At 43.9% G+C, this 24,629-nt stretch overlaps 1 protein-coding gene across 1 annotated transcript; it reads right to left on the bottom strand.

Annotated features, from left to right (window-relative positions):
- Positions 1–549: 549 nt before the first annotated feature.
- Positions 550–19,652, bottom strand: polr2a (RNA polymerase II subunit A). Its single transcript, XM_042069687.1, has 29 exons — positions 19,317–19,652; positions 18,344–18,476; positions 18,092–18,228; positions 16,725–16,898; positions 16,013–16,294; positions 15,630–15,791; positions 15,181–15,401; positions 14,865–14,997; positions 14,650–14,774; positions 13,813–14,023; positions 13,303–13,512; positions 12,826–12,994; positions 12,419–12,513; positions 11,698–11,901; positions 11,134–11,356; positions 10,813–10,996; positions 10,174–10,345; positions 9,844–9,949; positions 8,956–9,161; positions 8,294–8,557; positions 7,763–7,970; positions 7,401–7,501; positions 7,148–7,252; positions 6,751–6,933; positions 6,312–6,515; positions 5,832–6,018; positions 5,299–5,412; positions 5,042–5,191; positions 550–4,789 (listed from the first exon to the last, which is right to left on the bottom strand). Exons 1-29 carry the CDS (start codon positions 19,401–19,403, stop codon positions 3,630–3,632), a joined length of 5,910 nt encoding a protein of 1,969 aa, XP_041925621.1. The 5' UTR covers positions 19,404–19,652; the 3' UTR covers positions 550–3,629.
- Between the last annotated feature and the right edge of the window lie 4,977 nt (positions 19,653–24,629).

The raw sequence follows: 24,629 nt of genomic DNA, 5'->3' as shown, positions 1-24,629 counted from the left end.
TTATGTGTTTTCACTGAAATGCGTCCAACTGCATTAACACGTATGGGGACACCAAGGTTTAAAATAGCCCCTTACAATGGAAGGGTGTGTCCAATAAGTTGACAACACTGGTCAAGTGTGAACAGTGGTTATTAAACATTTAAGCAAGCATCAACCTCGAGGGCAAATGGCCTCAATCAGAATTCAATCAAGAGTCCAATTCAAAAGTCTGTAAAAACATTCATCATAGAACTAGATTGGCTAAGGTGCAAGTTTATTTTAAAAGGTAGCTCCCATTATAGTTTGGCAGGCCAAGCATTAGGTGAGTGAGATATGTGGCCCCAAACAAAGCTTCACATTTACTATATTGACCCTTTCAACAATAAAAACAAACAATGCTTGAACGTTCTATTTGGTTCCCAGTCTACTTCCTCTGCATTAAGATAACATATGGAATGTTAAAACGGAAGCCTTGTGGGGCCAACTATGATGCTGATAATGGAACTCTTGAAAGGGTCTATACATACATTTGACAGACCAAGGGAGAAATAGTAATGACAGAACCACAAATGTAGTAAAACTTTTTATTTTTTCTCAAGTCAAAAACAAACGCAACAAATAGATACAGAGAATGAAGTAAATCAGATTGATTTCTATACAGTGGCAATTTTAAATTTTTAATTTAAATCCTCCTCCAACCCCCCTCCCCATCCCTGCCCCAAAAAAACAAAGAAACAAAAAAAAAAAACCCTGTCCAGTCTTCAACTCAGAATTCAGGAAAACCCTGTCTCACCGATGGACACATGCGCACACTCACTCATACAAACACACTCTTCCTCGCTCACTCCCGGTGAGTCCTCTCTAGGAGTTGAGACACAGCAACAGCGACTGGACATCACACAAAATAGCCAAACAGCTGAAGGCTGGCCAGGCTTGGTGAGGACCCACACACAGCTTCACACGCTGTACCAAAAAAAAAAAAAACGGGGAGACGCCTCAAAAAACCTCCTCCAAACATTTTGCAACTTAAGGCTTTGGAAACTGAAGCTCGGTGCTCTTTGAAGTTCAAGCGGCTCTCCTTTCTCGGATGGTACCTTACTGTTCCTCTGCTAAGGTCACTCTCACAGCCCCTCAAAGACTGGCCCAATCTAGGGTCTCCAACACCATTGAGGAAACTTGGATGGTTATACAGGGTACCAAAAAAAAAAAAAAGGGGGGGGGGGGGGGTAGTGGTTCCAATCATATTCCTTCAAAGTAAGGAATTCATCTTGGTTCCACATCAATGGTAGAAAAAGCTCTTCAATATCCTTCCACCAAAACACTCCTAGCACTGTACAATATTGTGCCTCCCCCCCCATCTCACGTCCCACTCCAGTGAGCCCTATCGCCACAACTATCTGGACCTTGGTAGTTGGAAGAGAATAAACACTGATTTGTCTGAGGGCCAGGTGCAATCTGAGAAAAAGCAAGAATGTGTGAACAGATAGATGGATGGATGGATCTAAAACATGACGGGACTAATTGATTTGTTCAAGAACACTCATTTCCCCATGTAAATCACTTTAAAATCAATCTTACTTAATTCCCGAGACCAAACCTGAAAGTACAAAAAGTGCTGTTTTGGGCCAAGCATTTCTCTCCTTCATAAACAACATTCAACCACCATAGTTGTCTATTTCCTTGGTTAGCCTCGCCCTAACCACACAAGTGTCGTTCACCCAAGAAGTGAAACCGTGAAATGAAAATGGCCATTTTCTTTCAACTGTAAAAGAAATTCATAGCCGTTGAAATTTCCTGAATCAAAAAATGTCAAGTAATAATAGCACGAGTCAATTATTAGCTGAACTCAATGGTCAGTTTGTTTGGGAAAGAGACCAGAGAAATGGGCGTAGAGTCACAAGCCTCTGTGGTCTCCACCTTCAAACCAAAACGCACCTGGACAACTCTTCTTCACAGCGTCAACGATCCAACACAGAGCAGATAAGGGGGATGGGGTGGGGTGGGTGGCAAAACAAATTCTCCCCACAAATTTCCTCAATTATTCACACAGATGAGTAATATTATTCACTTGCCTTAAATATACGGAACATTGAATTAAAATTTTGAAAAAGAAAAAAAAAATATCAACGATTTATACTTTTTTTTTTTTTTTTTACCTTTTTACTAAATTGTTGCTATAGAGTATAGGCTGAAGAGGGGACCCAAAGACAATAAACCAACAATCCTGATTTTAATAAATTCTGGTAGGTGGTTCTCATGCAGAGAAAAATAAACAAAGCACTAATTCTTGAGATCCCAACTTCTAACTGCCCATTCTTTAGAAGAAACGAAAACGAACTCAACAGAATTCCTGCTTTATCCTTGTAACGCCCAATAAACTTTCCCAACGTTCAGGAAACATGGTTGCTGGCTTTCACTTTTTTGTCCTTTTTGTCTGTCCTGGCTGCTAGGTTTGCCAGGGTTAAAGAGACAGAGAGGTGCTGGTGAGATAACTACACAGGTATAAGGCTTGCATCCTCTGGGGTGAAGAGTTTGGGAAAGGGGGGGTGTAAAAAGAACAGACCAATTTCAACAGTTTGACTTGCGATGGTTCACCTCCCTTGTCCCACGCCTTCTCTCAATCGTACACTACTAAACAAAACGCCACCAATCCTCCCCCTTCACAACTGTTGAGTTGCGTTACGTCTAATGTCACCTCTTCTTAGATACAAGGTAAAATTAAATCTCAACTCGCATTTATGAATAAACTAATTGCTAGCGAGACCATACACTTCTGGACGAAGACAATTCTCTGTATATCGGATTTCTCATCAATCTGGACATATCAAGCCAAACAATCAGAATCTTAGTAGCCAATCTGGCAACAATATTTACAGAACACAAAAAACAAAGGTCTATGAGATACGTTTTTTTGAATAAAATATGTTATTAAAAAGGTCTGTGCTCTCCTCTCTACTCCACTAAAGTTATTTCTAAATTAGACAAAAAAAAAAAAAACAAACAAAACAGTTTGAAACTTCAAAGCTTTGCAGATAAATACAATCCACCATTTGCTTTTTTTTTTTTTTCAAAGGCTTTTGGCAATACTTGAGCTCTCCCATTCTTTTACATCCAACACTGAATTTCAGAGAGAGATAGGTAGGAGGAGAAGAAGGTGAGAGGATGGGAAAAGAGATTTTGATGTGTTTACCACACGGTTTTTCCTTTCTTTCTTATTCTGTGGCTACATTACCCTGAGGTAACTTCCACCAGAAAATTAAAAACAAAACAAGCAAACAGAAACAGAACCAGAACAAAACAACAAGTCTTTTTAAAGGCAGCCATTCTCTGGCCAAATAGTTCAAGTCTATGAAATACAATAACAGTATACAGAGTGACCCCCCACAGAGAGGGAAGAGGCTGAAGAGGTGGTCCGGGAGAGGGGGGGGGGGGGGATGGGCCAAAACAAAAACGATAAACAAATCTTTCACATGTGGGACCCCAGGGTCCTAAGCCTCCTCTCTGAACCACCACCACTACCACCTCCTCCACAACACCCCAACTGCCTCCCCTGCAGGGGCAGTCCTTCATCAGTCATCTGTCCCGGGGTCTGAGGGCCAATCGCTGGGGTGGGGGGAGCCGCAGGCTGGGCTCCCGTCCTCCGACGGGCTTCAGTTGTTCTCCTCATCGCTGTCGTCGGGGCTGATGGCGGGGCTGGTGAGGCTGTAGGTGGGGGAGGTGGGGCTGTATCCGGGGGACGTCGGGCTGTAGGTGGAGCCCTTGGGGCTAGTGGGCGAGTAGGTGGGAGACGTGGGGGAGTACTTGGGAGAGGTCGGGGAGTAGGTTGGGGAAGTGGGGGAGTACTTGGGGCTGGTGGGGGTGTAGGTTGGGGACGTGGGAGAGTAAGTCGGCGAGGTGGGGCTGTATTTGGGTGTGGTGGGGGAGTAGGTGGGGGACGTTGGGCTGTATTTGGGCGAGGTCGGGGAGTATTTGGGAGAAGTCGGGGAGTACTTGGGGGACGTCGGGGTGTACTCCGGGGAACTTGGACTGTAGGAGGGGGAGGTGGGGGTGTATTTGGGGGAAGTCGGGGAGTAGGAGGGTGAGCTGGGGCTGTAGGAGGGTGAGCTCGGGGTGTAGGTGGGGGACTGTGGGGTGTACCGTGGGCTGGAGGGGGAGTAGGATGGAGAGGTCGGTGAGTAGGAGGGCGAGGTGGGGGAGTAGCTGGGGGACGTCGGGGTGTAGTTCGGAGAGGTGGGGGAGTAGCTCGGAGACGTCGGGCTGTAGGAAGGAGAGGTGGGGCTGTAGCTGGGCGACGTCGGGGTGTAGTTGGGCGACGTCGGGCTGTAGCTCGGGGACGTCGGCGAGTAGGAGGGTGAAGTCGGGGAGTAGGATGGAGACGTGGGCGAGTAAGACGGCGACGTGGGCGAGTAGCTCGGAGACGTCGGCGAGTAGGATGGGGAGGTGGGACTGTAGCTGGGGGACGTCGGGCTGTAGCTGGGCGACGTCGGACTGTAGCTGGGCGACGTGGGAGAGTAAGAGGGTGATGTTGGGGAGTAGGATGGAGAAGTTGGGGAATAAGATGGAGATGTGGGTGAATAGCTGGGTGATGTGGGTGAGTAGGAGGGCGAGGTCGGGGAGTAGGAGGGGGAGGTGGGAGAGTAGGAGGGGGAGGTGGGGCTGTAGTTGGGGCTGGTGGGGGAGTAGGATGGAGAAGTGGGCGAGTAGGAGGGTGATGTCGGGGAGTAGCCTGGGCTCTGCGGGGTGTAGCCACCAGGAGAGCGAGGCTCGTAGGCAGGGGAGGTGGGAGAGTAATTTGGAGACATGGCGCCACCTGCAGGACAACCATAAGAAAAACTAAATCAGACTCTATAACTCATTTCAAAACCTTACTAAAACAGTAATAACTACAGAACTCTACCGATAATGTGCATGTAGGTAAACAAAGAAATACTGTAATATTATACTATAGGTCTAATAACTACCACAGTGATAACATGGGACTTTTTTAGGCACCCGCTATAAACTGTTCTCACCAGCCCAAAATAAGTCACATCCGTAACATTACAGTGTTGAGCGTACTGACCTGGTGAGGGGATGTAGGGGCTGGCAGGCCCCGGGGATCCAGGAGAGCCCGGCGTGGGGGACCAGGCCGGGGAGTAACCCGGGGAGAAGCCGCTGGCGTCGGACGCCGCGCTGGGAGAGAAGCCTGCAGCTCCGGGGGTCATTCCACTCCCTGGAGCAGCAAAACGGCCGTGTCAGTAAAGCAAGTACAGACAGCATAGCATTACGTTAGGAGTTACAAGCTAATATGTGAAGAACGCAGATCGGACGCGCACTCACCGACGCTGGGCGACCAGGCACCGTAAGCAGGGGTGGCTCCCATGTTCCAGGGGGTCATGGCCGGAGACATGGCGCTCATCGGGCTCGGGGCGGAGCCATAGAACATGCCCGTTGCTATAGAGAGGAGAGGAGGGGAACATTTGATGACACACAAATCAAGGCAGGTTTACTCGTCGAAGCATCGGTATGTCCCCGAAGACCAAGCCTAAGTTACAGCACATGAGTGCAGGAGAAGAGAAGAGAACTAACTAACTAACTAAATAAATACTTTAAACTGAAATGCAAAATGGCACAATGATATGATACAAAAATAAAACTTCCAAGACTTTCTTAAAGGCATTTAAAGAGACACTTGCAGCTTTGAATGGACACTTCACAAAGCTGCTGTGTGTGCAGGTATGCTCAAGTCTGTGTTTGTGAGGGTGGCGATGTGAGGAGTTGGTACTCAAGTCTGTGTTTGTGAGGGTGGCGATGTGAGGAGTTGGTACTCAAGTCTGTGCTTGAGGGTGACGATGTGAAGAGTGGGTACTCACGTCCAGGCACGCTGATGCCAGGGATGTTGGTGGGGATCTCCATGCCGTACTTGCACTTCTCGGCGTCCAGCAGCAGGTCGAAGCAGCCGGTGCCGGCAGGGGCCAGCTGGCCAAGCATGATGTTCTCCGACACACCCTTCATGGGGTCGCACTCGCCGTGAGACGAGGCCTCCATCAGCACATCCACCTGTGGACAGGTAGTGACCACCGTGTTTTTTTAATTTATTTTATCTACTCAAGTATTACTTATTTACCTATTTTAAGATATCAAAAAATATTAAAATATGTCCCCTAGATATTCTGCTTTCAGTATTTTGAACTACAATTCACCCTGTAGGCTATAGTGGCCAACAAATTACATGATATCCCATTAAAATGGTTTACTTTTTTAAGAGTGACTGCTCTTACACTTTCACTCTTCTCTTTCATAGAGTGTATGTGTGTGTTTGTGGGCAGCACACTTGTGAGTATGACACTTACCGTCTCTTCAAAGGAGCACTTCATGAGTGGACCGGTGTCCTGTCGGTTGATGCCGTGACGGGTGATGGCCATCAAGTGACCTCTGCAGGTCATGGTGTCACAAAGCAGGGCCAGATGGCGGTAGTTGACATAGGAACCGTCAAAGGAGATCACATGGTACAACTCCCTCTCCAGAGCCTTCCGCACAGCCTCAATACCCAACACCTGCAGACATGAGGGTTGTAGGGGAGAGAAACATTTATTCCGAGCTAGATTTTGTTGTGGCTTTCGCTAAATTCATCAAAAGAAATTGTGAAGACAGAAACACATTTCCTGTTTGACATTGCACTATCCATTTGTGGCATTAGTGAGCATACACACACATGAGTTATCCCCATGTATGTATCAATTGTGAAAAACCGGTTACTCTAAGAGAGAGTGACAAAAAACGAAGGCTTACAGTAAAGATCTCCACAATGTCGTTGGAGGTGGTCCTAACGGGGTCGACGTCCTTGTCGCTCAGGACGCGCATGAGAGCCACGCCGTCCGTCTCCAGGATCCACTCCTGCAGGGCCTTGAACTCGCCGTCCTCCGTGATGATGATGCGCTTCTTATTGTCCGTCTGAGGAAGATGCATGTAGACCTGGGCAACAGGAGAGAGAGGAGGAGTTCAGTGAAAACCGAATCAACCATTTGTGTGTATTAGGAAGAATGTACAATCATTTAAATTCGCAAAACAAAACATGACTGAACATTTGAAAAAGATGTGCAATCAAACAGGAACAGTTTCTCCCTGTGTGTGTGTGTGTGTGTGTGTGTGTGTGTGTGTGTGTGTGTGTGTGTGTCTCTCTCCTCACCTTGCTGATCTGCTCAATACCCTGCAGGGTCATGTCTGTCAGCATGTTGGACTCGATGCACCTCAGGAACACGTCGTCATCCATCTTATCCACCACCTCTTCATCCTAATGGAGAAAACAGCACAAGACAGCCAACATTCAGCAATATACTAATGCTGGTCAAGTTATGGAAACCACCAACTCCAATAATACTTATTGGGTAGACGTTTTTTTGTTGTGTGTGTGTGCACACTGTGTTTGAGTGACTACACACCTCTTGGAACTTGTTCTCGTCGCTGTTCATGATACGGATTCGCAGCACCAGCTTCTCAGCGTTGTCGTCATTGAAGATACAGTTCAGATCGTCACCAAACCCTGAAGAGTGTGGCAGGGACACAGAGGAAGACCCGTGAGTAATTCTGATGCCAAATGCACACTATTACAGTTACATTCATATGCCATACTCCCATAGACACAAGTCAGCAGAACTAAAAAAAAAAAAAAAATCTGACATATCAGGTCAATCAAGTCAAAATAGCATTAAGCAATTCTACCACATACGTTTGAAAAATGGACTTTTAAAAGAGTCTGCAACATGGACACAATTCGTTCATCAGATTCTAGAATGTTCCTCACCAGCGTTGATCTTCTCAGCGATCTGCTCCATGGTCAGTTTGCGGTCAGTCATGTGTTTGCGGTCCAGCTCAATGCGGAGCAACCAGGGCGAAATGCGGGTCACGTCAAAGTCCGGCATCTCATAGTAGACATTCACCCACTCCTGGTCCTCAGTCACCACTGTGTTTTGAGGATTGGGGTCGTAGTAGATGGCAGTGTTGGCTGTCACCTGTAATCACAAGCAGGGCATATTCATGGGCATTTTTATGTATAGCCTCATCTGTTTCAGCGCAACAAAAGTAAAACACATCTCATGTTTGTTAGATGCAGTGAAAGAGTGTATCAAAAGCAGATATTGCTTAGGGTTGTGGTTGCACTTTGTGGAAGCTTCCATAAAACAGAAGTCTTGAGGTGGATGACTTGCACACTTCAATTTGTATCTTGTATGGCTTATGAATTCTATAATGAAATGCATTCAGCATGCATGTACATACGTACGTTTATGTACGTGTACATTAAAGACTTAAGAAACCAGTTAGATCAGGCAAATACCTTGCGTAGTGTGGTGTGCTCCAGGCGACACAGGATGTCTTTGGCCCTCTCAGCGTCACGTGCCGCTTGGCCCACCAGGAAGACTGTGAGCGAGGGGGTCTTGGGCCGCTTGGAGATGTTGATCAACTCCTTAAGACGGGGCACACCCAGGGTGACGTTCTTGGCCGACACACCGGCGTAATGGAAAGTGTTCAGGGTCATCTGGGTGGCGGGCTCTCCCAGGGACTGGGCAGCCAGGGCGCCGACCATCTCGCCTGGGTGGGCCTGTTGACAGAAGGGAGGGAGAGGGACCGTCACGGGATGGGTCTGTGTTCACATCAGGCATGTCCACTTTCTGCTAATCTGATACACCATACTCAGGGGTGAAATAGAATGGCATCATAACCAGTTAGCAACTTAGTTGGTTGAAACTGCTTTGCCAACTTAGTTAGCAACTATGGTTTTGGGAAACGTGCCCCTGTGCGTTCCTTATCTTTATCATTATCAAAAATGTTTATTAAAATTAAATTAAAACTAGAATTTCCTAAAACATCTGCACCTGCTCATGGTCATAAATAACAGCATAAACACATTGAGTTAGCATTTACATTAGCCAATGGGCAGTCTGGGGAAACTAAGCTTCACAATCAGTCCCACGCGAACAATGTTTAAGTCTGACTCACGATAGACTGGTTGAATTTGGTTTCGATCTCTCCGAGGAGCCAGTCGAAGGCTTCGGTGCTCAGGCGGAACTCCTCGGTCATGCGGCGCGAGCAGAGCGTGGAGCGCAGGTGGATGTTGAAGAGCAGCGTGGCGTTCTGCTGCGCCTGCCGACTCAGAGGGTCTTCGCCGTTCACGATCACCAGCTTCTTACTCAGCTCATGGGTACCTGCGGACAGGGGGGGGGGGGGGGAAAGAAAAATGATACATGAGCATCAACTTAATAAAGTTGAAAATATCATCATTACAATTAGATTATGGGAAACTCATTCATAAAATTACAACTTTTATAATTTTGTATTTCATCGGATGCAAGATTAACTTTAATTAATTTTAAAAGTTGTATTCTGCCACATGGATGAAACTGATCTTTTAATTATCAATAGTGACTAAGAGGCAATTGCCAGAACAATGCATTTAATCCTATTCACAATGACATTAGTGCAATTTGAAGGGCCAGAGCTCTTCTCTTATGGCCATGTCATAAAGGCTGTGGAGTACTGCACACTGCAGAACATGGCTTCAAACACGCATCTGCCTCCAGTATGTCATGTGACGCCAGTGATCCCCCACACCGCTCTAAGTCATCAGCACTCTTTATATAGCTAGCGTGAGGCTTAATTTAGCAGTAAGCAGTGGCCTGACATTAAGGCGTCCACAAGCGACCAGAAACTAATCCCATATACTCTGGTAAATAACTAAACAAAAAATTGGATCCAATTTGACAAATGCAACATAGGAGCACAACTTAAAGTAGCAGAGGGGCCATGTAAAAAGTTTGAAATAAGAACGGAAATAAATAGGGACATTTTTTCTTTTTGTTTATCGTGACTGAAGTCAATCATACACACCTTCAATCACCCGCAGTGGGTTGAGGTCTGTGGGGGTCCGGGGGTTAATGCGGAAAATCTTCTGGGCGTTCCAGATCATTCTGGCCAAGTTGCATGGCAGCACCACCTACAGGAGAAAATTATAACTACCACTGAATGAAGTCCTACAGGGGCAAATCATGGAGTGCATGTGTGCATGCATTTTAAAAACATGCAAATTCAGATAGAATTGAGTGAAATTCATAAATGAATGAATAAACAAACAAACAAATAAATAAATATAGAAATAAAGAATAATATTCCATGTTGAGCACTACTATTCTTCCCACTGGGCATGTGCACTTGGCCCACCTTGCTGTCCCCTGTGGGGAAGATGGCACGCAGAATCTCCCGGTCTTCCTTCATCTTCTCAAACTCACGCTCCAGGGCGCTCTGCACGTGTGCGTTGGTCAGCACATCCTTCACCACATCCTCCTGCAGGGTGCGCCGGAGGGCTCGCTCGTTGCTGTAGTCAAACCTGAACCTGTGGATTACAGGCGGAGTGGACGCGTGAGAGAGTGAACGTGGCCATACTCCCTGTGGCTAATCGCGCGCGTCATGGCACGGCACAGCTCAGCACTCGCGCCTGAAGTTCAAAGGTGTGCGATTAGTGACAAGACAACACCTGCTCCCTCTACCATAGCTGTTGTCTTGTCAGTCTATACGCTGTTACAGAACCTTGGCAGCAGCAACTACCTGAAAAAAGTTATTATTTTTTTTTCCTATTAAGAAAAAAAGAAATGCTAGACTTTTAAATGTCATTTGCATTTTTTACATTTTACATTTACATAAACAAAACCAGGCTCTAGTTCAACTGCAAATTACTCCAAATATCAACAATTTCAAGGCAACATTGGTAGTTAAATATACTGCACACCAAAAGACTACATGTGTATGTGAGCCCTTGAAACTAAGGCCAAGTGGATCTCCACTTCTTCCCTGTAGACTCACTTCTTCTCGAAGGCCTTGTGCGAGGGCTTGAGCGTGGCCAGGTTCTGGAACTCCACGCTCTCTCCCGCCAGGCCGTCCTCTCCATAACGCAGCTGCACCACCTGGTTGATGGAATTCCGCACCGTGGCGTCGTATTTGACCATCACAGACTCCATAGACTTGATCAGACGACGCTGGATGTAACCTGAGACGAGGGAGCAAGGAGTGAATCGGACGTTATGTTAGACAAGATGGATACGTCGCTGTAGCCACAGCTTAGAGGTACTACAAAACGGTCCCGAGACGCCCCCGACACATTCACCATCGCCCTTCCCTCCTTACCCGTCTCGGCAGTCTTGACAGCCGTGTCGATAAGACCCTCTCTGCCTCCCATGGCGTGGAAGAAGAACTCGGTGGGCGTCAGTCCGGCCAGGTAAGAGTTCTCCACGAAGCCTCTACTCTCAGGGCCGTAGTCGTCTTTGATGAAGTGGGGCAGTGTCCGGTGCTTGAAGCCGAACGGGATTCGCTTACCCTCCACGTTCTGCTGCCCCACCACAGCAATAACCTACACAGGGATGTTCAGAGATTAGGAACCTTTTAGGAACTCATATGCACACAAATATACAAGAATTGATAGGGTGTGTGTGTGTGTGTGTGTGCGCGCGTGCGTGAATGGGGGCTGTTGAGTTGTGTGCAGCGCACGGCGCTACACCCCTGATCATGTGGTGCTTATTGATATTTGCTACATGTTTTTTTTTTTTTTTTTCATATATTGAGCGATGTTTTGTTTTTAAAATGTTGTATTTGTATTTGTGCTTGTATATTGTATGCTTCCTGTGGGAAATACTGGATCTGAAATATGAAATATATCGATATGGAGGATATAAAAAGCCATGCTGGATATACCTGTGAGATGTTAATTTTGGATCCTTTGGACCCAGCCACCACCATGGACTTGAAATTGTTGTACTCTGAGAGGGACTTCTGGGCGGACGATCCGGTTTTGTCTCGAGCGTCGTTCAGGATGCGGTTCACCTGGTTCTCAAAGGTCTGCCTGAGCGTGTTACCTGGGGTCGGCTCCAGCTCGTTGTTGTGGGCCTTCTCAATCACCTGGATGAGGAAACAGGATGGGTGGGCGAGAAAAAAAACAAACAAAAAAAAAAAACACATCAGGACAAAGTCCGCCTGCAGTGACTTTAGCCATACTGGCACAAGCAGCTTTAAAAGAGGAATTGATAGGACTTGTTCTTCACATTGTTGTCTGCATTGAGAACTGACCCTTCATTTCTGGTCAGTGGATGGTTGGGACTGAACGTACATAGGATGTACATGTCATTGCATGTACATGTGATTTATTGTCATAAATCAAAGTCATAAATCACTTGTGAATCTTTTCATTACAAGATTATTTACTTTCACCCCAATCCAAGTGGAGGTGGGGTTTGCATGCATGTTCCAGTTTCACTTCCTCGTTTTTGATCTGTAGAGCAATTTACTCTTGTATACACTTTCTCTTTCTTAACTTCTGCAAAAACTGGCTCTTCAAATCTTTACACTGAAATCTGTCTAGTGAAAAACAAGTCTCAATAAAAACAAGTCTCAAGTGTCAATCTTTCCTGATCCTCACCTCTATCACATCCTGTTTGGCCTTTTTGATGGTGTTCTGAATGTCCAAGTAAGTCTTTGCGTCAGCAATGGAGTCACCAATACCGATGGAGTGACCTAGAGACAGCAAGATAGACACAATGATCGAAATTCTAGCATGGCAAAAGAAGTCAGAGAATGTTGATCTAAGAATTTAGTAGATCAATGATGAGCTGCATGTGTAAAGTAAAGGTAAATGGACCTTTGTATTCCTGGTTAAGTTATTCCACTTCTTTATTGTCTAAATACTAACTACACATAGTGACATGACTCATGCAGACTCAAGCAGAACCAGATTTCTTTTTTAAATACTTCACCTAACCTACATCTGCAATTAAATGTGATGGTCCACATGAGATTTGACACTACATTTTCGTTCCCTTTCCTTACCCTCAATGAGCAGCCAGTTGTTGACCACCGTCTGAATGTTGGAGTAGAAGAGGCGGGTGACGTCGTGGCCCATCTCCAGGTAGGAGATGTGGACCAGCGAGCCAGCGGACGTTCCCAGGGACTTCTTACACAGGATGCCCATGATCAGCTCACCGTTCTCCACAATCACCTGAGAAAAGGAAGAGAACATTTCACTTTACAACTAAACTGCTTCATCAACTCATGCTTAATATCCTGACCTAAAGAGGTCATTCTACTTCTTGAAGATCTACTCCACTTCAGACGCAAGTTGTTGATATAGCTTTAGCACCCTGATAGCAGTTGGTTAAAAAAACGTTAACCAATCACCCTGTGGGAACTTACTTTCAATGAAGCATGGGGACCACTTTGTTGTAAAATTCTGTGCCAAAATAAAGGAAACTGCAAAATACTAAAACGTCCACCATCAAAAGAGAGCCCTGGACATGGTGTTAGTACCTTTGTGTCTCCGGGGGAGATGTGCTTGTAGGGGCCACTGTCCTCCTCGTCGGGGTGAGTACTGTGGGTACGGATGACGTTGATGTGGCCGGGGATGATGAGACTGAAGATCTGCTTGCCCGTCCAAAACGGCCTGGGCTTCAGGATGGCCGGCTGGGGCACCTTGCCGTCCCACGTGGAGAGGAACATCAACAGGTTCATCACCTCGCCCTGCGGGGGGGGACGGGTCAGAGGGATTATTTTATGCTTACTTGAGTAAAGGAACACGCAACACTAACATTAATCCCTTTAGCTGATGAATGTTCAAGTGATTTCAAAGTCACACACACACACACACAACACAGTGAGCCCCAACTATCTCTATGTTAGTAATTGTAATTGTAGTGTAATAGTAATTGTTTTGAAGTATTTTTCTATATGCTAAATCCAAGTATTTAACTGCATAGCTGGATTTCAAGGACAATATGAGAAGCTGTTTTTGACTAGGGATTGATTGCTCGAGTTGCATACCCTGTCTAAGAAGACGTCTCTCTTTGTGAATTTGCGCACGGCGGTAAGTGTGTCCTGCACGATACCCATGACGGGCCTGTTGGACTGGGGGGTGACGATCATACGAGGCACCATGGCCAGCTCCTGGATCTCCGCTCTCGTCTCCAGAGACTGGGGGAGATGCAAGTTCATCTCGTCCCCATCAAAGTCAGCGTTGTAGGGGGTCGTCACACTGAGATGGGTCAAACAAAATAGATGGCATAAATACACTAGGCAGATGGTTTCAAATGCCACATAACATACATGCTCAGTATGCCATGACACCTTATGCATGCTATATACAGGGTTCCCACTCTAAGTCAAATGTAAAATTCCATGACTTTTTCCCTGACAAAAAAACCTGAATTTCCATCACTTACTATATAATTAATTGCACAATATACCGACCAATGATTGCAAAGCAGCCGCGTAACAATAAAAAAATTATTTTACTTCTTTAGAGCGGGAGATGGGCATTAAATAAATACATTTGGGCTACTCAGGCAAGCAGTAGGCTAATAATCAGATATACTCCAATTCTGCATGGAAATATTTGAATTAATGTATTATTTTTAGCAAGTACATTTTAAACTGCTACAACAAAATTCCCTGATATTTTATGACTTTGCCCCAACAATGATAAAATTCCCTGACTTTCCATGTCTGGAATAGACTTTCCAAAATTCCATGATATTCCAGAAACTCCATGACCCGTGGGAACCCTATACGTATTTGTAGAGATAAAACTGTAGTTCAGCTAGTTTGCATGTCATAAATTGGACTGCACTCATAATGGTCCTCTGTTTTCTGGGAGCATACCTGAGGTTCAGACGGAAGGTGGACCATGGAAGGATTCGCACTCGATGCCCCATCATAGACATTTTATGCAGCGTAGGCTGTCTGTTGAAGATGATGATGTCACCATCGCACATGTGTCGTTCAACCTGACGAGGAAAAGCAACTTAGTGTCCAACCACAATTCCAAAATAGAACCTAACCAAACATTGGTTTGACAATGAATTTCATTTTATTACCTTGTAACCAATCTGGAGATGAAGGTCACTTGGTTTGGGGTGGAATCGCAGATCAATGCGGTCGCCATTGTCACGGATGATGTATTTGGCTCCGGGGTACTGGCTGTTCCCTCTGCTCACAAGCTCTTGAAGTCTGGGGGAGTTTAAGAAGCCAGTCAGTGAGCACAAAATCAAGTGTTTTTCAAAATAATGCACAGTGACCTTTACAGCCTTGTAGCAATTGCAGAAATGATCAACAAAAAGAATCAATGAAAGAGCACATGAAACCGATTTTCGCATAGGGGCAGGTGCTGCTGGGGTCGGGACTGCATCTCACCTGTCGATATTGAAGGGTGTGACGATTTCAGGGAAGGTCATGTTGGCGGCAATGGAGCGAGGCACACCCACTTGGTCAATCTGTAGGTTGGGGTCGGGCGTGATGACCGTTCGGGCTGAGAAGTCAACTCGCTTACCCATCAGGTTACCACGGACGCGACCCTCCTTCCCCTTCAGACGCTGTTTGAGGGACTTGAGTGGACGGCCTGATTTCTGCATCGCCTGTGATCAGAGCGCAGACAAAACTTAAGAGCAGAATTTTGCAAAACTTCTCAAAACTGTGCTAAACTTGTGTATGATAAGTTATTCCATTATAGTAAAATATTAAATTACATTATGGCATTTCCCACACAATGAAATACTAAGTGTTGTACTGTAGAATGGTGCAGTATAGTGTGCAGTCTATCTCTATTCTAAGGTGTGTGTGTGTGTGTGTGGATGGCTACTTACTCTGGGCAGACCAGGGAGCTCGTTGTCCACCATGGTGGCCACGTGGAACTGCAGGAGCTTCACGTCCTCAGCGATGACGTGTGCTGCCGCGCCACTCTGTTCATTTCTCCGCAGCTGGTTGTTGATCTTCACAATATCAGCCAGCTTGTGAGTCAAGTCATCCTGCGGGGTTGCAAGAAGTTGAAGATGAGGGCAGCATAAACAGGTAGTTGTAAAATGACATTGACAACGACTTTTAAAACTGTCTAATAACACAGTTTGACAATCTTGATCAAACAAACATTTATTAACAAAAGCAGGAAGCATTTCCGTCGCACAAATGCTCAATTTCCTTCAGTACTCCCCAACAGCTGACGCCTTCACATGGAGAGGGAGACACTCACCTGATTTCGGGCAGAGCCCTGCATGACCACAGCGGGTCGGACAGCGAGAGGGGGCACGGGCAGCACTGTGAGAATCATCCACTCGGGCCGGGCAAACTTGGGGTCCATGCCCAAGATGATGTCCTCCTCGTCAGAGATGCGCTTGAAGATCTCATGCACACGCTCAGGGCTGAGCAGGATCTTCTTCTCCTGCGAGTCCTCGTTCACGTGCTTCCACTCGGCGTAGAGCTCCAGGCCCGTGCGCCGAATGATCGGCTGGTAACGCCCGCAGCCGCCATGACCCTGGGAGGACAGACCAAATTTGTAATGTTTATGTAACTAACTAATTGTTTCGTTTGTCTCGGTTAACACGAGACATGGATTAGGAACGCAGTTTATTTAAAGTGGTCGATGGAATGTTGTAGCTAACAGTCACGTTAACGTTGAGTTAACTTAGAGACCAAAGTTGTGTCAGGTGTCTGACCAGTGGTGGGGAAAATCAATGCCTAAAGTTTAAAACTATAAGAAGTCAGTGATCAGTTCATTGTGAGATTGTACCATTTCATATGTAGTTTCTCTTCATTATTGTTTTTTTTTTTTAAAAAACTGCTGAAAACTGCTTAAACTACTGGAACAGACATGATGCTGATACTAACATTTTCTAAACTAAAGTATTTGTTTCCTGCATCAGGCCATGAGTGAGATTATGTTATGTCAAAGTCCACTGCAGTACCTTCTCCTTGGTAAGGTCCTCATCATGGTCCTGCTGTTCCATTCCAAACTTGTTGTCCATCTCCTCACCACCTTCGCAAATGTTTTTGCCTTTACAGAGGTCATACACGTGGGTCAGGCGCTTCCGTGGCTGCCCCTTCGACTTCCCCAGAATGTCCTTGATCTTCGGATTATTCTGAGGAAATTATGATAATGGTTAAAACATTATATTTGCTCAGTCTGCAGATGATTTCATTCAAGTGACTTACAATTGAGGAAGTGTAGGAGAAAGTCCTGAGTACTAAATCTACTCAATATGACAAAGTGTAAGGAGAACAGGTAAAGAAGAGCACAATAAATGTGAGTTAGACATGTTAGAGGAGCTAGGATAGGAGGAAGATTCATAAAAATGGAGAGAGCTGTGTCTGCACTAATTACATTTGGTAGCTTGAGAGAGAAAGTGGAATAGAGCATTAGGTCCAATATTCCATGTGTGGTTTAATGTTCTCTGCATTATGTCCAATATGTGGTTTAATGTCCTGCATTATGTCCAATATTCCAATATGTGGTTTAATGTCCTGCATCATTTCCAATATTCCAATATGTGGTTTAATGTTCTGCATTTCTCATTAGTAGGTCACTTTAACACTAAAAGCATGCTCTTACTTCATGACCCTGTATGATATCCGTCCCAACCATTGATAATGTAAGGCACCAGGGTTGATATCACTTCTTGTTGTTTGTTTTACATCAAATGCCATTGGCGTCATTGATTAGGGTAGCCTTTGTGTTTCCTGACTCTGCCACTGTTACTGTATGGTTATCTATCCTTTGCTCGTGTATTTAAACCCCGGATAAATCTGTGTCAAGTCAGAGACGTATACTTTGGAGCGCATTGTGCTTTGTGTGTGCCTCTCCTGTATATAGCCAAATTTAACTCTGCATCTTGATTGTACTTCTCTGTGACTGGATCGTGTCTCACTTTGGTATGCCATATTTTTACCAACACTTGTTCCACCAACAAGGAACCAAAAATGAGTTTGGACTGAGATGTCCTTGTGTGTATGGACAGATGACTAGCAGATGATAGCTTTCCTTGGAGAAACACAGCTGCCAAAAAAGGGCAGCGGAGGTCAGTGAAGGCAAAGTGATGAAAAGAACCCTTTTGGGTTGATCGAAATCCAGACAGGCAGCCATGTACTGAACAATCTGTAAGGGTTTCACTGTGTATGCTGGGGACCCACTGGAAGGGCATGTCAGGACTAAAAAGAATGATCAAATGCACTGGTTTTGTACTTATGCACGGCCTTCCAAGAGCGTTTTTTTAAACCTGTACTTTTGTGAAACATTTCATGAATGAATCATACAGGGAGAAGATATATTACTCACAGAATCCACTAGAAGCTTGGAGCAGAAGAAACAGACACAGCGAAGAACCTTCATAATTTTGTTGACGAAGCCAACATGAAACACCGGCTTTGCCAGCTCAATGTGGCCAAAATGACCAGGGCACTCTGCCATGTTACCTGGTCAATGAGGACATGGTTCAAAACATTAGCCTTTGCAGTAAATTGACACGACAAGTTATGCTAAGCCTTGAGATCTTACGACCAATGTAATCTGTGCATCCACAAGCAGTACCTGCACATGTCTGACACCTGCCCGTCCGCTCTATGACCCCTTGTCTTGGATCCATAAGACCACCAAGCTTTGGGCGGCCTCCTTCCGTAGTCTCGGAGTACTTGATGCCACCTTCAGTGACAGACATTCGTTTCTGAAAAACAAATAAAACATGGTCACAACTAACATCTTCTTTTAAAAGGAATAGTGATACTGGGCACCAAATTACCCATGACAGCAAGTAGGCCATTAACATCACATCAGATGAATCATGGACCCATTGTTTAAGATAAAAAGGCCAATTGGGAAAAAATAGTTGAAGTACTAGGTATAAGTGGCCCCTGACAATTCCATGGCGGAAGGAACGCTTATGTTGGGATGAACGTGTTTTCATTTTTGGGTGAATAATTCTCATAATAGCTTATCTTTAACCAAAATAATTTTAATCTACAGACTCATTAATACATTTCTGAAAACATGCAACGCTTCATAAATCATTGTGAATTTTTATTATCAGTGATTAAAGACTTAACTTATGAAAGGGAAAATGAATGAGACACTATTTCTAAAAGTTTGGGAGAACTGACTTTGGCACTAACTGAAGCAGAGAATCACAGCAAAGCATGTCGATTTAAGTTAGCTGAAGGGCTAACGACAATACTTATGATCACTAAAAGGTGTAAGCTATCGTGTGAAAACAGACTGCATACTTAGTTTCGGCATACATGGGATTTGATTTATGTTACTGTTCAGGTATGTGCAGAAAAGTTTTTCCAACTTCCTCAAACATGCGCTCACTAGCCACCAACAGCATGAGTTAGCGTGCTGGCTAGCTAACCAGCTAGGCTAACTAGATAGCAACGCTAACTGCAGACCATCCGTTATCCTTTACTATGAAACTGCAACATAATAAACTGTCATAAATATGTATGTATTCAACATTAAAATGAACAGATTACAGATTGAATCCCCCCCTCCCCGAGACAAAACCTACAAGCTCATCTGGACTGATGATGCCGAATTGCACTCTCTTGATGAGGCGCAATGGGCATGCGCTGTCGCTGGAGGGCGGTCCGTGCATCCTGTCTATTCAAAGAGACGCGTCCTCCCCCGGCACGCCGCTTTGAAAGAAGGAACAGCTTAAAACGCCACCAAGACTCTCTCCTGGTCCCCAATGGCGACCGGAATGCCTCCGATAGCGGTCTCCCAAGGACCCACGTTGTTTGATCAACAATGAGCCTGTTTATTTAAGACTTTATTCTAGCTATTCTGGCTAACTGCTATCCCCCTCCCTTTTCCTGAACTACTCTCCAGTGCGCTCTAAGCGCATCTGAAGCTGAAAGGCTCACACACGGCTTTATATAGACTGCACGCTGCGCTACAGGTTTACACAGTCATCACGGCAGGGGCTGAACAGTCAGAAGGCGGGCTTACAAGCTCTGTAGTAAAACGATAATTGGTTGTTCAAGAAGACATCATGAATAATGCATTCAAAATCACGTATAGCCAATCAGGAGTCACGTTTTGTCTTCAGCGAATAGAAATAATACAAATCTATGACACAACCATGAACATTGGCGTGATTGGTTTATATACATCAAAGGTGGGGTTTCAGTAACTGCTAAGATACAAAGTTATGAATATGCAACATTTTGAAAGGCGATTCGTCAGTTTTCTCATTAATATATATTGATTTATAGCCATTCACCAATAGCTTTCAAGGGGGGCTGGCGTAGGAATGAAATTCGTTAGACCCGCCTGACTGCCGAACATTACCGATTTCTGCCGAACTATATTTTCCCCTCTGAGCAAAAATAAAAAAAATCCGCGTTGTCTCGTTCGTCTTGCTCTGGATCAGCTACGACTCTTGGAAAAGAAGCTCGCGCGCAGGGCCTAATCAGCACTTAGAAGAATGAACGAATATATATGAAGAAATATGTGTAATCACAATTTCAGATTTCTCAGCTTTATATCGTTTTTCTTTGCTCTTTTAATTCGACCATCAACTGATTTTTTTCTTTTTAACTTTTTGCGAAATATACGGGAGTATGGATAAATCCTCGGACTCGAGTGGAACCACTACCTGGACAAGAGGTTGTAATGGCGGTATGCATATTTGGAAAGTCCCCTGAAAGCCTTATTCTTATAATCAAAGTTATATGATCGGTTTTTAATATAAAAACATAAACATTGTCATCGTTTTGATATCAACATCTTAAAATATTTGCATTTTAAGTGACTGGGTGTCTATTTAATTAAGATACGATATTTAGAAAAAAGGCCACAGAATCCTTAGCGTTAACACTGGCCAGGGGCTAGTAAGGCTGCTAGCATTTTGGTCTGTGTTTGGCTCGATTGACAATGCGCTATTAGGATGTAACGTTAATACTTTGACTTAAAAAAAAGTTAGTAATAAAATAAACTGCCTTCTCCATCTACGCAAGTAAGCCGAGGTGGTGCTTTAAGTTAGCTTACTATTTGTAATGTTAACTAACGTTAGCACTAATCAAAGCTAAATGTGCTAACAGAGAACGCTAACGATAGCCAGTTATCGACAGCTAGCTAACGGTATTTTCACCTGCGTTGAGGCAGACCATTTTTGTCATGTTTATGTAACTAACTAATTGTTTCGTTTGTCTCGGTTAACCCGAGACCTGGATTAGGAACGCAGTTTATTTAAAGTGGTTGATGGACTGTTGTAGCGAACAGTCACCTTAACGTTGAGTTCATTTATCGTTAACGTTACAGCTCAACATGGAAATATGGCCGCCAGTTGGGAATATCAGTTGTCTATACGATGGTATGTAACGTTAGTGTTGGCTAAAGTGAACAATAGACAGCGTTGTCTAGTGTTCAAGAAAGCGTTTTAGAATGAAACATTGATGGGAATAATATAAGGATAGGGCAAGTACGTAAATACACCTAGGTTAACAAACACAAGTACCGTTCATTATTGATTATTTGCAGGTTAAAGTAAATTATTCACCTCCCTAACGTTAACTTTAGATCATAAGCGGCTTTAGAGTTCCTCCTTGCTGGCTAATGTAGGCGCTCTACATGGCTGCCTAATAGCATCCACACCATATAGCCCAGTTGGTAACGTCTAACGTTAATTCCAGGAAGGCTATTGCTAGTAAATTGTATGTAGTGAATTACGTTAAAGCATTGCCTGTGTCTAGTCGAATATCGTTAGTTTGATTGTGGATGTCTAAAAACTGCCATCCTTACACAGGGGCAAATGGCTAACTAGCAAGCTAATTTAGAGACGTCTGAACAGTCCCCATTTAACGGTGGCGATTTAATCATTGTTTTAAAGTGAAAAGTTACAATCCTCTATTTTTTTGTATTATTATTATATGATGTATATTGTGTTATACTTATTTTCGGAAATGGATAACGGTAAATGTTAGGTAACCTTAGGCTACTTGGAAGGCAACTTAGCCTGGCTCACTGTTAGCCAGTTCGCTAAGGTAGCATTTCTAATGTTAGCTGCTAGTTGTCTTTGCACTTCGTTTCATTTCTGCGCTGTCGCTTGGGCAATTATGCAACTTAACGATAACATTGAATGAAGCAAAACGATTCCTTGGGTTTAAAGCAGTCAAATGTACCTACGTTGCTTTTAGAAAGTTAAACCATATCAATAAGCTGAAATTAATTAATGGTGAAAAGTCAACGTTAAAACTGAACCTTTTGCCATGTGCCACACAACATTAAGTTAGGTGAATTCCTTGATCACTTAATGTTATCGTTTAGGGTTTGTTACGGAGTACAATGAGGGATCAAATAGGCAAGCAATTGTTTTGAAACTTGCCGGCAACATGGCGGGTTAGTTCAAGATTGCAGTTACACAAATGGAGTCTTATTAACCTGGCTTGGTGAAAAGGACTCCGATAGCAATAGCAGTAGACGTGTTGGGCGGGTTCTTGACTATGAGGACGAGCCTTTTGGATTGTGTAACTCTGGCTCCATGTTGGTCAACGATACCTTATTAGCGATGTTATGTACAGCGAAGACGTGAATCTGTTATTTTATGGCACAATATATAGCCTGAGCCTATATCAATAGTGTACCATTCTAATGTCAGTTGGTTTATAGTTTGTATGAACTATAGTCTTTGTTTTGAGCCCTGACTTACGACCAAACCATACGAGCTATGCGTTTGCCTAATCTTATGGCACATTATATAGCCTGAGCCTATATCAATATTGTACCATTCTAATGTCAGTTGGTTTATAGTTTGTATGAACTATAGTCTTTGTTTTGAGCCCTGACTTACGACCAAACCATATGAGCTATGCGTTTGGCTAATCTTGCTAGCCTGTTGTTTTAGCAATACAGATAGCCTAGCTTAAAAGTCTCCTGATATACATAGAATTCTCACCGCGTTTACGTTACACAATACTATAATCTTGTATACAACTTGGAAACACCAAAAAAGTCCCTCTAGGACAATAGATAGGCAGCAGTGTTCGTGTAACGTTTGCAGTGGAGGGATTTCCTGCCTTGGAATCGCCCAGCTGAAAGTTAGCAAAGTCAACATTTCGAGTCAACCTCTTGGTTTCGAAGCAGTGGTTGCGAACTTCTGCCAAATCTTGTCCAGTGAGTATCACTATGGATAACTTTGTGATTTGTGATATTGGTTGTGCATTTAACATAACCATTTGATATGTGAAGATTCGTGCCCTTTATATTTTGTATGTGTCTTTGTGTCTAGGCTTAAGTTACTGTTTCTCAGGTAGGCTAACTTCAAGCTAAAAACGTGAAGCCCTTTCCTTGTGTTATTCTGTGTAACACATAGTTCAAACACACGGTAATGTTCATGAAATTGTAAATATGTATATACTTTAATGGTGGTGTTAATGCAATGTAAGTAGACGTGGTTACATCACTTTATGCTGTAGTTCATCGTATAATCCCCCTTGTTTACGTGAGTGTAAGTAGACGTGGTTCCATCACTTTATGCTGTAGTTCCTTGTTTACGTTTTTGCCATAACACACATGCAAATGTATAAGACAAAATGTAATAGTATTAATAAAAGTTACTAAACCAGCATTTTCTCTCATTGTCTTTTATGTGCCCCTGAAATATGTATTTGTCTCACAATCTGTCCATCCACCTAACGTCAACAAGTCATCTAAATCTGAATAAGTGCTGTAGTTTATGAAAATGATTCACGTTCTCCTAACTTTCTATTTGGTTGACTAATTTTAAAAAATAAACATAAATTGATGGTACATAGTTACCCTTCCTGGCACATTTGCAAGTGTATCTGGTAATTAATACAATTTCAGCACAAGTTTAATTAGACATTGGCTGTATCTGGCGCCAGCGTTTTCTTCATTGAAACATGTAAACATGTCAACTGACCCTAGTGTGTCTATGGTCTGTGCCTGTTCACTTACTTACACCCAGTGGAAATTCATGGTATTGCACACATCAAGTTGACTTGCGCAATGGCGCAAGTTCATGTTCTCGTGCGCCGTCTTGTGGTTAAACTGTCCCTGTGAGACCAACAATGGTTAACACCAAGGTGGTTTCAGAGATGCCTGGTGGTAAAAGAGTTTGCTCAACAGAATGACCTAGAGTCTGCTGGGATGAAAGTAAAGGCCCCGATAAAATGAGTAAGGGATTAACTTCTCTAACGGGAAAAATAAAGTTATCTTGACTTGACTTGAAAGTGTGATGAGAAATATATATTTAGGTCTTAATTCCTTCCTAAATGTGTCTTTTTTTTTTATATATATATATATATATATATATATATATATAGAACTGATCAGTTTACTCAGGCCTGACTTTGAATTTTAATTCTCTTCTCATGATGGTCAGTTATTTGAATTCATTCCTTGCAAGATTATTATAACTGGCCTTCACTTGCAACTTCAAAATAATTTGACACAAACAGTGATATTACTACATTAGTGCCTGATCTCATAACCATGCATAAACCTATCAAAGGGGTTATGAAGAATGAGGTGTGTTAGATGAATACAATTACACACTGATGTATGAACACCACCTTTTTAGATCTGCGCTATGGGACAACTGACAGGTGTATGAGCATTCATACATGTTTGTACATCTAATGTAGCTGTAATGTGCAGTGTGTATGGGCTTTAATATGGCAGCAACTGTTGGCTTCATTTAACCATGGGAGCTCTTGGTGGTGGTGTTGTCTTCCTGCCTGTGTGTGACAGGCGGTGAGCTGGCTCGTAGGGAAGGGGGCTGTGGGTGGGTGGGGGGGTATGAAGCACAGAATCAAGCGAACACGAAATAAAGAGGGGGAGACTAGCGGAGAGAAAGCCA

The sequence above is a fragment of the Alosa sapidissima genome, chromosome 18 (assembly GCF_018492685.1).
Source record: "Alosa sapidissima isolate fAloSap1 chromosome 18, fAloSap1.pri, whole genome shotgun sequence".
In the NCBI taxonomy this organism is placed as follows: Eukaryota; Metazoa; Chordata; class Actinopteri; order Clupeiformes; family Clupeidae; genus Alosa; species Alosa sapidissima.
Note: the sequence above shows the minus strand (reverse complement) of the source record. Positions and strands in the feature narration are given on the sequence as shown.

Coding starts and splice junctions, on each gene's coding strand:
- polr2a (XM_042069687.1), bottom strand. CDS start 19,403: ATGCACGGACCGCCCTCCAGCGACAGCGCATGCCCATTGCGCCTCATC. Junction 18,477..19,316: donor TCATCAGTCCAGATGAGCTT/GTAGGTTTTGTC, acceptor TTTGTTTTTCAG/AAACGAATGTCTGTCACTGA. Junction 14,024..14,649: donor ACCTTCCGTCTGAACCTCAG/GTATGCTCCCAG, acceptor GACCCATCTCAG/TGTGACGACCCCCTACAACG.